This window comes from Epinephelus lanceolatus, chromosome 19 (assembly GCF_041903045.1).
Source record: "Epinephelus lanceolatus isolate andai-2023 chromosome 19, ASM4190304v1, whole genome shotgun sequence".
Classification (NCBI taxonomy): domain Eukaryota; kingdom Metazoa; phylum Chordata; class Actinopteri; order Perciformes; family Serranidae; genus Epinephelus; species Epinephelus lanceolatus.
Window position 1 is genome coordinate 6857986 of NC_135752.1, and position 12509 is coordinate 6870494.

At 40.2% G+C, this 12509-nt stretch overlaps 1 protein-coding gene across 3 annotated transcripts; it reads left to right on the forward strand.

Moving 5' to 3' along the window:
- Positions 1 to 19: 19 nt before the first annotated feature.
- otpa (orthopedia homeobox a) lies at positions 20 to 11300 on the forward strand. 3 transcript variants are annotated; one of them, XM_078161950.1, is made up of 3 exons: positions 20 to 3102; positions 6379 to 6785; positions 9851 to 11300. In XM_078161950.1, exons 2-3 carry the CDS (start codon positions 6381 to 6383, stop codon positions 10370 to 10372), a joined length of 927 nt encoding a protein of 308 aa, XP_078018076.1. In that variant the 5' UTR covers positions 20 to 3102; positions 6379 to 6380; the 3' UTR covers positions 10373 to 11300. The 3 variants fall into 3 exon arrangements, with proteins under 3 accessions (XP_078018076.1, XP_033502807.1, XP_033502808.1); XM_033646916.2 differs by lacking the exon at positions 20 to 3102 and adding an exon at positions 3190 to 5888; XM_033646917.2 differs by lacking the exon at positions 20 to 3102 and adding an exon at positions 3191 to 5849.
- The last annotated feature ends 1209 nt before the right edge of the window (positions 11301 to 12509 follow it).

Consider the following 12509-nt stretch of genomic DNA (forward strand, 5'->3'; position numbering starts at 1 on the left):
AGGCTGAGAGAGTCCTTCCTAAATAGTCCGACTAATAAATGAACTCAATTGCCAGACAAATTAAGGTTACATTTGACTTGATCCTTATTTTACAGATTTCGATAATTATCGGGATCACCCCAAAGTCTCATTACTGCCCTAATGAGGCGCTGCTACTCCGTGACATCTACCCCGCTCCATCTCGTTAAGGAAATCGCTCTTCAATGCTGATTATTTTATTTGGAGGTATAATTATATTTCTTTCGGATAAATCACGGCCTAATCGAGTCCGTGCAGAGGGCAGCGGCGCTAATTGAGGCATGAGATGCAGCGGCGGGGCGCTACATCTGGGTTTTGTGACCAGAGGACCCGTGCAGGCTGCTCACTGCTCTGAACATGTTGAGGCTGGGTAACAAGAACTATTCACATCCTATATTGAAGCAAAAGTAGGAAAAAACAATGTAAAATGCTCTGTTACAGGTCCTGCATTCAAATGATTTACTTGGGCTAAAACTATGGAAGTATTATCTGCAGAATTTAGGCTACCTTAACTATCAAAATAGAAGCACTCATTAAGTAGCAGAATGGACCCTTTCAGGGAGTTGTATATATTAGCCTATATAATTGGATTTTATTACTAATGCATACACTTTAAAGCATTTAAATGTGGTTGAGCAAATATCAGCTAGTTTATATCCTGGTGGATAGTTTCATCTATGGAAATGCATTTTATTTTATAAACTTATCACCTCTGAATGTAGATCTTAATTCGGAAAAAGTCTGGTAGCCTCACTGTAGGTGTCAAATACATGTAGTGAATAAAAAGCAGAATATAGTGTCAGACATGTATAGAGGACTAGAAGTATGAAATACCTTAAAATGAAATGCAAGTATTCAAAGTCATAAACATAAACCACTGCACACTGAACTGACCTACTGTGATTTATTAAGAGTGAACAACACCTTTTGCCCGTGGCTTCTTCAGGTTCGCTCAACAAACTCTTAAGAGCACTCACAGGCGTGCCAAATATACATGGGTCATATGTCTACTTATCACAGCAAGTATTTAAAACATCATTTTAAATACAGTACTACAGTAGGCCCAGCTACGTTCCATCCTCCATACTTCTTCCATACTCATAACTTGACTCAAAAGTAACAGTGGGGCTTCTTTATCCCTAATTTGGAATGTAGTTACTCACACTGAACTCCTTTCTCAAACAAAACTAACCTCTCTGTTTCTAAGATCACCTCTCATCTGCTATGAATTATCAAGGACACCTATAGGCCTTCTAAAATTAGCACTAAATGAAGGAGTTGGTTTCACTTCGGAACAAGCTTACCTGCCTTTTTCAATCTAATGATTTAAGAGACTAATGAGAGGACAGCAACATTTGCTCAAGTAATACAATTTTGAGGTATTACCACTTAAATTGTACGTCACTTTATACTTGTACTTACAATTCAGATGAAAATATTGCATTTTTTACCAGGCTACCTTGCAGGTGAAGATTTTAAAATGGTCAAAGTCAGTAAATTAAACCACCAATCAGTATACAAAATGGGTAAAATAAGCTCTACAACATTAAAATTCTGCTTCCATGTTAACATACCATCAAACTTCAGTGCATGGCCCAGGCTATTATTTGCTTAAATCACTGCAATCAACAGGCCTATATTTGGGACAGGCCTTTGATTCCTTTCACACAGAACTGTTTCTCAGCAAAGATCGGGAAATACAATCAAATTGTTTATTTAAACCAGTATGAATATTACTTGTTTAAAAATTAGGTTTCAGGTAATGTCTCAATTATGAATCATTCATTTGATCTAACTCCAACAGACAGGGTATCAGAGAGAGAGAGTGAGTTATGGCGCTCAGGAAATACGGCATCTGGCATACCGACACAACACTTTATCCTGTTAAAACAATCACAAATTGGATTAATTTTTATGAAACCCTTTCAATCTGAGGACTAAAGGAATACGAATACTATACTTGGGTAATCAAGGAATGGACACATAACTTCAGATAGCCAACAACCCAGTTTTATGCATTCAAAGAACATCTATAAAAGAATGAACTGCTTGGCAACCAGACCAGGCGTCTGATTGAGACAGGCTTTTATTTGTGAAAATGGGTAGCCACACAGGGCTAGTGAAAGGGACTGGGTGTGTAATTGGGATTAGGCCTTTAAGGGCAGGGGGACAGACATGGACAGTGATTTTGACAAAAGACATACCATACATCCATGCAGATTGCAAATTGGTGTATGAAAATTCACCAGATTCACCATAAAGATATAGGCTACAGTACCACAGTGCAATAGTGGGTAGCCTGTAGTGTCATACTTGAGTACTTGAGTTCTGTCCCAAAAATGGGACAGAACATATTAATGAACATCAACAATGTAAATATGTAAGAGATTGTAGCCATGCGGCTAATTTCCATCCCTTGTCCCATTGGCAGGTAGGTGTTCAGGGAGAGAAAGAGAAGAGAGAAAGGGAAGGACATCAAAGCATCAAATCTTGTTGAAGATACTTTATTAGAACGTTAGCTGTTGGTTACTATTTATTTTCAGGTTTATTGATATTAAAAATAGGTTATAATTGCTCAAGATACTGACAAGAGTCCCTATTGCCGCCTCCCTCGCGGAAGCGGCATTGTGACCGATGCGTTTTCCGCTCACGCGAACGCGCACATTGTCCCCCTTTTCTTTCGCTAAACTTTGTCCAGCCAGCATGTCAAACTTTCTCCGCTGGCCGCAGGACGCAGAGCAGCCCGGTATGGCTGCAGCATCAGCTGCTCTTCTCCTCTTCAGCACAGTAACTTATTACTCCTAATCCCCCTCAGACTGTCACCAAATCAGCTGCATGAAACAAGAATCTCATTTGTTAAACTGGGGCCTGTGCAGATGGAAGATCGATTGTTTTTCTCCTCAGAAATCTCTAATTGAGTGAATACAGACTGCAAAGGCGGATCAGAGAGAGGAAAGGGAGAAAAAAATCACCCGGGCCTTGAGGTTTGGAGAGCCTGTACTGTGACCAAAAGGTTAGAGGTTCGAGCCCCGCCTGCCAACAACTGTGCGTCCATCCGCAACAATCACACACATGGATGTGAAGGTAAAAGCCTCAGAGACTTCAGCCTTAACACACCAACAGTATCACACTTTTCCGTTGTTGTTGTTTTTAGCTGTTTTTAATAAAAGTCACTCCTCATCTCCACAACCCGTGAAAATGTCTACTTTCCACTCAGATGCACCGCATTAACTTGCAGGGGGCGAATTTGTTTGTCTATTTTTATTTATGTCATGGGTAAGATTGATGTGAGCATGTTGGTGGAGAGATGGAGCAAACTGTGCTGTGCTCCTTGTTTACCCTAATTACAGCCTTATCAACCCAGGTCCTTCATCACAACACACATACGCATACATTTTTTTGACACTATTAAGTGAAAATATGCCTTTGAATTAGATGAATTAAATAAATTGCATCTGATAAAAATAACTTCCAGGGAGCTTAGTTTATCAAACAGCAAACTGGGTAAAAAAAAAAAAAAGATAGGTATCACTCGTGCCTAAACTGCATTAAATAAATTATAGTTTTATTACCCATGTACCCAAACTTGCACATTTAAATCTATACAAACTAAATAAATTATACAGGCAGCTATCACAAACGTCTTTATCATGAATAAAAATCACCTTTTCACCATGGGAAAAAACTGACGCCTCATATAAATACACGAAATATGAAATATATATTAGACATGATAATATTTTCATTTTTGGTGTTATTCGGCCCTTCCACTGTAGCTTACAAATATTTCGTGCCTCCTGACAGCTCATCAGCTCCCATCTGTCTCGTTGTTTTGAGTTAAATATGACCTGCTGTCACGAGACAAGTCATTCACTTGTGTTTGTACAGCTATAAAAGCGCTCAGCTATTGAAAAGTCTTAAAATGAAAGTGCGCAAATCATCATATCATAATGTGATGATTTTTAAATGATCCTTATTAGCTGTCAGTGCGCCACGAGAGAAATACTACGACTTTTGTACATGCTTATTAATAACAATAGGGAATAATGTATAAAATCTGTAAAAAAAACCAAACAAACAAAAAAAAACAAAAAACAATACACCTAATTTTGAATTAAGGCTTAATCCCAGTTTTAGAGCTTTTAAAATCTACCTTGAAGTCCAGCTGCTAAAAGAATGAGAGCCTCGATAAAAGAGAGGATAAGAAAGAAATATCTCCAAATGCGCGTCTTCTTCTTTTCCTCCTCTGGAAGAAAAGACGCAGACATCATCAGCGCAGAGAGACCAGGTCTCCTCCACATCCCCGATGCGTCCCAGCACACGACTCCACTCCATCCCTCCCGGTCTGTCCGTCGTGCCACCAGATTGCAGACAAATAAAAGATGAGCCGAGGCGATTGAAGCCTGGATGGATGAAGAAAAGGAGCCAAACGAGCCCGCGGGTTCACGCTCGGACGCCTCCATTGTGCCACTTTTTTTTCAGCACATAATAAATAAACCTGCTCTCTCACAAAACGTCCCGACATCTGTCTCAAACATGTCTGATTTTTTTTGTCCCTTAAATATTTGGCAGACTGGTGTGTGTGTGTGTGTGTGTCCGGTGTGTGTGTGTGTGACAAAAAGCTGTCGTGCTAATTGAGTCTTATTAAATAACAAAAGGAGCTCCTTTTCAAGGAACTTTTTCTTGTCTCATTGAGAATAAATAACCTTAATTTGGACAGATGACGAAAAATCCGAAACAAAGGCCTCCTCCACGTGTTGTAAACATGATTGTATGTTTGCCCAGCTATCTGTTCAGGTGTCAGCTTCTGCACAACCTTTCGGGTGTATTAACTGTGTCCCTTTATCAAAGGCGAGCATTCACAGCTCATGTGTCCAACTCCTTCCACTTTCCGCCGAATTAATTTGCTCACACATCATTTATACCAAGTCCCTCCCTTCTTGACAGTTGGGCCTAAATACTAGTAAATTACCACTAATTTATACTGATCTTACTCTGATATTTGAAATAAAGGCGTATGGATTCGGCGCTAATTACACGGGCTAAAAGCCTAATGGCCTTGAAAATGAGCCTGGTTAGAATTATATAAAGTTTGTTGTTTGGTTGACTGGGAAATCATGGATATTAGAAGAGGTTCACTTGGTCTCCAAGAGGCGTTTAGTGTCATAAAGAGGTCGACAATATCATCACGGGGACTAAAATAAAAAAAAAAGAAGGTGCAATCATAATAAATGCTTCATATTATAGACTCAAGTTCATATTCAAGGTGTTACATAGAGCGTGTGTGTTAATGCAGCCATGTGTTCTCTCCTCTAATGAATAACTCCCATTCTTGTACTATAAAAACAGAAACAGCATGCACAATTAAACAAATATTGTGGTGATCCAACATTTCTTGAACGGGTCGAAGCTCACACAGATATTAAATCAGGTTATTTTATTGGATGTAATTTGGAGGAGAAATCAAAGCCAATTACAGGAATGAGGAGGAATGAACTTGTGGATGTGAGAGGATGGAGGAGGAGAGTGGAGGGGAAGGGGGGTGCTCGGGGTCTCGGGCTAAAGCTGACATACCTCAGGCTTCAGCTCTGATTGGTCCTCGTTTGGAGAAGCTCATGGGTTCATTCCGTTGTTAAGCGCCTCCCCATTTCTCTAAACTACATTATAATGCAACGAACCTCCCTTTTAACCACAAACCGAATTTGCTTTCATTTAGGCTATATATATTTCTTAAATAGGTTAAAGTCATAGAGATTTTTTTTTGGAATAGCACTTCGCCCTGGAGCGGTGCGCAATGCTATCTCATGCCGACCTCCTGGATGCTCGCCTCGGTGAGTTATCATCACCAAACTCCGGTCTTCAACTCTACTGTAAGCTGGAGGCACTTCTAATCTTAAATCAAGCTCTGAAAATTGTCAATTTGCTTCTTATATTATCTTAATGTGACTCAAGTGAACTAAACTCGCTTAATTCATTGGAAAAGTAATTATTATTATTATATTACTGCGTAATTTGATTTAACAATTTTCTAAGATATCGGTGTGATCGAATTGAATTAAGAGTATTTAAGGAGCAGATTGTAACGTGCATGCTGTGGTTGTCTCTCTCAAAGAGCTACACTCGTCGCTTTTATAATTTCTGTTTCTGTGTTTGAAATGTTTCACTGGATGCTTTAATGCATGTGCAGCTTTTGTCTCTTCAGTTTCTGCTGCAGCAGAAATAATACTTCTAATTTCCCTCTTTTGCCTGTTAAGTGTTTGCTTGTGTGCAAAATTTGTTCTAACCATGTCTCCTTTTTTCCCTCCTGTAGCGAAAAGTGTTCATTGTACAAAATCTCACCAATTGTGGTTGTCTGTGCAGGGATGAAGGATGCCGCGGCGGAGCTCCTGGGCCACAGGGAGGCTTTGAAGTGCAGGCTCGGCGGAGGAGGACCTGACCCAGGGCACTCCGGGGAGCTCGGCCCGGGCCCGGACGGCGTGGAAGGGGCTACGATGCTCCCGGGTGATGATATCAGCAGCGGCGGAGGATCCAATCCGGGGCAGGTCAACAGCAAGGAGCAGGAGAAGCAGCAGCAACAGCAGCAGCAGAACAACAACCCCAACCAGTCCGGAGGGCAGCAGACCCAGAAACAGAAGCGGCACCGGACCCGCTTCACCCCGGCGCAGCTCAACGAGTTGGAGAGGAGCTTCGCCAAAACGCACTACCCAGATATCTTCATGCGGGAGGAGCTGGCTCTGAGAATCGGCCTGACGGAGTCCAGAGTGCAGGTAGGGCGGCTGGACTTACATCAACAGTGGAGGAAATGAATCAAAGCTCGACACGATTCAGATGCAGAGACAAAACCACAGACATATCGTGTGACATTTACAGATAATCTAGGATAGCCTGTATCTAAGGCAGCATCAAATATATGAGCTACATTTGAGGACATAATAAATGCGCGTGTGAATTAAAAAAAAATCATTAAAAACCCCCTCAAAATTAAGACCTGCTAATACGTTACTGTAATAAACATATAAATAAAACCCCTCACAATAGCCGCCTTTTGATTCCTTATATTATGTCTGGAAAAATTCAACTTATTAAACTCATTTATTGAGAATTTGTACATTTACTCACATTATTCTATATATTTGAAATGCACCACTAATTAGGACTTAATTCATCAAAAATCAAAATAAAATTGCTATATTAATATTTCCCCTCTATGAATGTAGAATTTAATGTTCTGATTTTTGCTTTTAACACCTTTAACATTTTAAGAGTATTAGTCAAGAGACAAAAACTAATTTTTAATTTTAAGTAGGCTAGCCTATATTTGTTAAACACGCAAAAAGGAGATAAAAAAACAAACCAAAAAAGGGGGAAAAAATGTTCATATTTCTTATCTAGCTTTTGGTTACATTAAAAATAATAATAATCTACCAGAGTAAACACAAACTACAAAACAAACAATTTTATCCTATCCCACAGTTTTACTTTCCATCTCACAATTTATGTTGAATATCAAAAAACAAAAATATCACAACTAAAAGAAAATGTATTTCATTCCTTCACTGTATGAAATCATGTTGTTTTTAAGCTAAGTGAGCCAATAGCCAATAACGTAGAGCTTACAACACACAGACCTGAGTGTGTGTGTGTGTGTGTGCAGTGACTGTGTCTGGTTTGGGGATTCGAACCAGCGACCTTGTGGATTACACACGTGCTTCATCCACACACACCACGATGCACATAAGGAGGCTTCAACATGACAGCAGCTATTACCGCCTGAGATCAGCTCGTTACACGTTACTTTAGTTACATCCTTTATACCACAGACGACAACAACAAATCCTGTTGTCATCCTCTAACCAGGAAAAATATTACATCATATAAAATGCTAAATGATTTCTATATTTTTTTGTTGAACTCAATGTCTCGTCGCAGCAGGAACATGTTGTTATATTTGAGGACTGTAACCTCTAAATAAATTCTGCCTGATGCAGGAGTTGGCCCACATTTGGCGTCCCTCTCCTGTAATAAACCTACAGGGAACCAAATGATGATCGCAGCTTTATTACAGTCGTTTAACAGATCTGAATGCACCGTGAAAGCGTGACTAAATTCTGTATATTTTATATGCAGAATTCCTCCATAATGCCCTCTGTGACTTCCAGTCTGCACAAATACTGTATAAAAGCGCGTCAGGAATTATGGCGCCACCGCCTTATTAACTATAGCGACGGCAAATGCACTCGAGGCGCTCACATGTGAAATAATGCCCTAATAATCATTATTATTATAGCATGGCTCAATTCAGTTTCTATATACTATTTCCATAAAATAAGAATTAGTGAAATGACGCTCATCTGCTGTGATGATAAGAAGCAGGTCCAGAGTCAGCCTGTCACTGCTCTCTGCGTCTTAATGCCGGGCCGGGCGCGCTGAGGGTGCACTCTGTCTTTTTTTTCTTTTTTTTTAAACGGAATGAGAAATTGCATTTTCTTTTTCTTTGGAAGTGTAATGCATTTCAGGCCGGATTTCACGGCTGGCTACGCGGGGGGAAGAGAGTGAGATTGTCCTGGGCTTATTACTGCGCCTCCACTTTCTCAAGCAAATCTTCACATTAATCATAGACGCCCGCGCTTACAAGCAAACCTATAGAAGCTCAAGGACTCCCGGAATAAAGTCTGTTTGTCACTGCAATAACATTATCTTTATTATCCGAGCGCGTGCTTTTCAATGGCTCCTCCTAAAGCTGTAAAAAATCATTTGGGCTCAGATCAAATTATTAAAATGTTGTTTTTTCACATAAATACATTTAAATCAGTTTAAATAGGCTTATTAATAAATGAGAAAATTACAAAAATAAATCCCAACATTTGGCACACACAATTAAAGTTTATTATGACATGTATTGCGATGTAACTTCTGTTATTAGGCTGAAAGCGTTTCAGTTGTTCAGTGTTACGCATCAAGACAGACAGAGTGACCAAAATAAAAATAAGTTACCAACCAAGCTATATGAACCAACTGGACCCTCAGGTCATCTGGAATAGGTCGTCTGGTTATTCTGCACGAAAACTGGTGAAACTGCCTTTATCTTTGATGCTCCAAGCCACAGGAACACCCTCAATGCATCATGTTAGATGCTCCAACGCAAACTGAAACATTTCATTTAAACTGCGCCTTTTAGTAGTCTGACTTGTCGATTTGAAATTTTATTTTATTTTATTTTTTTATTTTTTTCTGACTTCTTTTATTGTTTTTGTTCACGTGTCTTATTATTTTTATTGGCCAACTTTTGGTCATAATTTTATTCTGTTCATTTTTTACTTTTTTAATAATTTAATGTCTTATGTATTCTGACTGGTCGGTTGTTGATCTTATGCAATTTAATTCTTATTCCTACTTCTTCACATGTGTCTATGTTTTAACTGTGTTTACTTAGCCTATGTCTAATTTTTTTTTTTTATCTTTACATGAGTGTTTGTAGCTGTGGCTTTCTCGGTAGCGCGTCGTGCAGCTCATTGCGTTTCCACCTGGAGTGGATTGTGCCATATAAATTAAGTTTTTCCTCCTTGTTTATTCTTATTAATTGGGGACGATTATGTATAAATGTAAACAATGTAAACGGGTAGCACGTTGCTATAAACTGGTGAGATCCTGGAAGAAAAAAAAAAACATAAATCAGTGTTTTTCTCCAACTGATTTATTGTTGTTCTCAGTGTCATGATGATCACAGAGTGATGTCATAACCTTTTTATGTGCGCTCACAGCTCTGATAACATGACCTGTCGATGAAGCCATTACACCCGCTCCTCCTAACTCATCCAATCTCTGTCTGCAGGTCTGGTTTCAGAACCGTCGCGCCAAGTGGAAGAAGCGCAAGAAGACCACCAACGTCTTCCGGGCTCCGGGGACTCTGCTGCCGACGCACCACGGCCTGCCTCAGTTCCCGTCCGCCGCGGCAGCTGCGGCGGCCATGGGCGACAGCCTCTGCTCCTTCCACGCCAATGACACCCGCTGGGCTACGGCAGGAATGCACGGCGTGTCTCAGCTGCAGCTACCGCCGGCTCTGGGCCGCCAGCAGGCCATGGCGCAGTCCCTGTCTCAGTGTAGCCTCGGCGCCGGGCCGCCGCCCAACTCCATGGGTCTATCCAACATGTCGTCGAACGGCTCCGGGCTTCAGTCACACCTCTACCAACCCACTTTCCCCGGGATGGTACCCGCGTCCCTGTCGGGCCCGACCAACGTGACCGGCTCACCTCAGCTGTGTAGTTCCCCGGAGAGTGACGTCTGGAGAGGGACAAGCATCGCCTCGCTGCGCCGCAAAGCGCTGGAGCACACAGTATCCATGAGTTTCACCTAGTAACGAGGGGCCAGCGTGAAGAGCTTTTCTTTCACTCACACAGAGATCTTCTGCGTTTAGTTCTTATTCATCCAGTCCATCCAAACGGCGCACTGGGACAAATACTACCAGGATACTTGTTCAAATAACAAATCGCAGAGCTTCACACCTGGCATTTTTTTGCTCCAAAATCAAAAACAAGATGGAACACTGAAGCTATTTATCCGGCCAGTTGGCCTTTATCAAGCATAGGACTGGTTCTGTTTGAAGCTATAATTTATTATTTCGCATGTAGCCTATGGCAACTATTTATTTGTCTATTTAAATTATTTGTTCTGTATTTATTTATTTGGCATATGCAGCCCTCACTTTGATTGCTGCAGGGCTTTCAGTGACATTTGCTTGGTGACTGACGGTTTTTGAAGACAAATTCTGTGGATACTTTAATACAAAATCTAGGTTACACATCCCTTTTCCACCTGCTGCACAGCATGCAACGGTGAGGGGCCACAGGGATGCACAGTGGACGTGCAGACACAAGACACCTGGAGGTTTAAAGGAACATGAGAACATGAGAGATTGACCTGAAGAGAGAGAGAGACAGAGAGAGAGAGAGAGAGGAGAGTGAGCTCAGAGGAATCAGGATAACATGGAAGAGGACTTGACTGCATGTGCTGTCCAAGGCAAAAAAGATAAAAAAAAAATAGGGAATACTATAAATTAAGACATGGAAACTGACTTAACTATAATCTGTTATATAGGATGTTTTGTGTAGCGGAAGCACTTGTTCCCATTTGGTCAGTTTGTGATAACTTCTGTTTCCAAAATTCTGTCTGTGCTTATTATCAAATTATGACTTTCTTAAATGTTTGAACCATTTTTGTTTCATGGACATGTTTATATCAATTAAATGTAAATGATCAAATAAAAATCATTTTCAATTATGTCACATCATGAATCAACCCTCCTTTCTTGAATTAGTTTAAAGGCATCAGTGTGCACTGAACCACTGGTGCTGCTGCCCTGTCAAAACCATGTATCTCCAAAACTGTCCACTTGACATGATTGGAGACAAACAGCCCTGTTGTCAGCTATATTTTGTAGTTAACGCAGATAGTTTTTAAATGGTTTATTTCACTTTAACCATACACATTTTTCCCAGGCTCACAAAGGAAGTCTTAGTGGATATGAATTGCCCTCAAATGTTCTGTTCAGTCGTGTCAGATGAGTGATCTCATTTGACATTTGAGCAGTAAAAGTATTACATTCTTTAAGGATTTGGTCTGAAAAGCAAACCTCTGGGCAGCTGTGGAAAGTAGATGGTTGTAGTATTAAGTAGCATATTTTATGCTGCTTGATACTTGACTACATTTCTGAAGGAAATACTCTCCATTTATCTAATAGCTACAACTTTGCAGATTTAATTTTCACAAAAACATATGCACAAAAGGTGCAATGTTAAAGATTAAACCACTCAACATGTTACAAAGCAGTAGAAATGAGCTCCACATCAGCCAGCTACAACTTTAAAATGGTAATACATCCATAATAATAAAGCAATGATATAATATACAGTTCCAACAGTCAGGTGTAGATTTCAGGGAGGGATGCAGGGAACATGTCCCCCGTTACACTGAATGTGCATTTGTCCCCCCAGTAAAAAAGCGGAAAGTAGCAGAGGATTTTCATTCTGACAAAATCAAAGATATTCACACCATACAGCAGAAAAGACACAAACTTGTACATAAACAATCACCAGAATGCAGGGAATTAAGCATTTGATGCTCAACATTATCTGGTGGCAGACCCCCAAAACCTCCTATTTTATACCTGTTCTTACTTCCTCACTTTTGATATTTTAAGTCCAGTCTTGCAGATAATACTCCTGCACTTTCACTTATACTGTAACACTTCAATTTAAAGCCTAGTCCCAATTAAACCTCCAGTTCCTTTCACTAGCCTGGTGCAGCTACACATTTTTACAAATAAACAGCTGTCTCAATTAGACACCTGGTCTGGTTGCCAAGCAGTTCTTTTTATAGAAGTTCTTTGGATGTATAAAACAAGTTGTTGGCTCCCCACTTGAGCTAACATTAGTTAGGTGCTACGAATGCACATACAAATGTAAATGTTTGAAATTTTGTCAACATGGAGATGA

Bases quoted from the DNA above. Each gene is read 5' to 3' on its own strand.
- otpa (XM_033646916.2), top strand. From the start codon at position 5,813: ATGCTATCTCATGCCGACCTCCTGGATGCTCGCCTCGGTGAGTTATCA. The intron at 5,889-6,378 runs GTAAGCTGGAGG...TTGTCTGTGCAG, and splicing joins CTCCGGTCTTCAACTCTACT to GGATGAAGGATGCCGCGGCG. The intron at 6,786-9,850 runs GTAGGGCGGCTG...CTCTGTCTGCAG, and splicing joins TGACGGAGTCCAGAGTGCAG to GTCTGGTTTCAGAACCGTCG.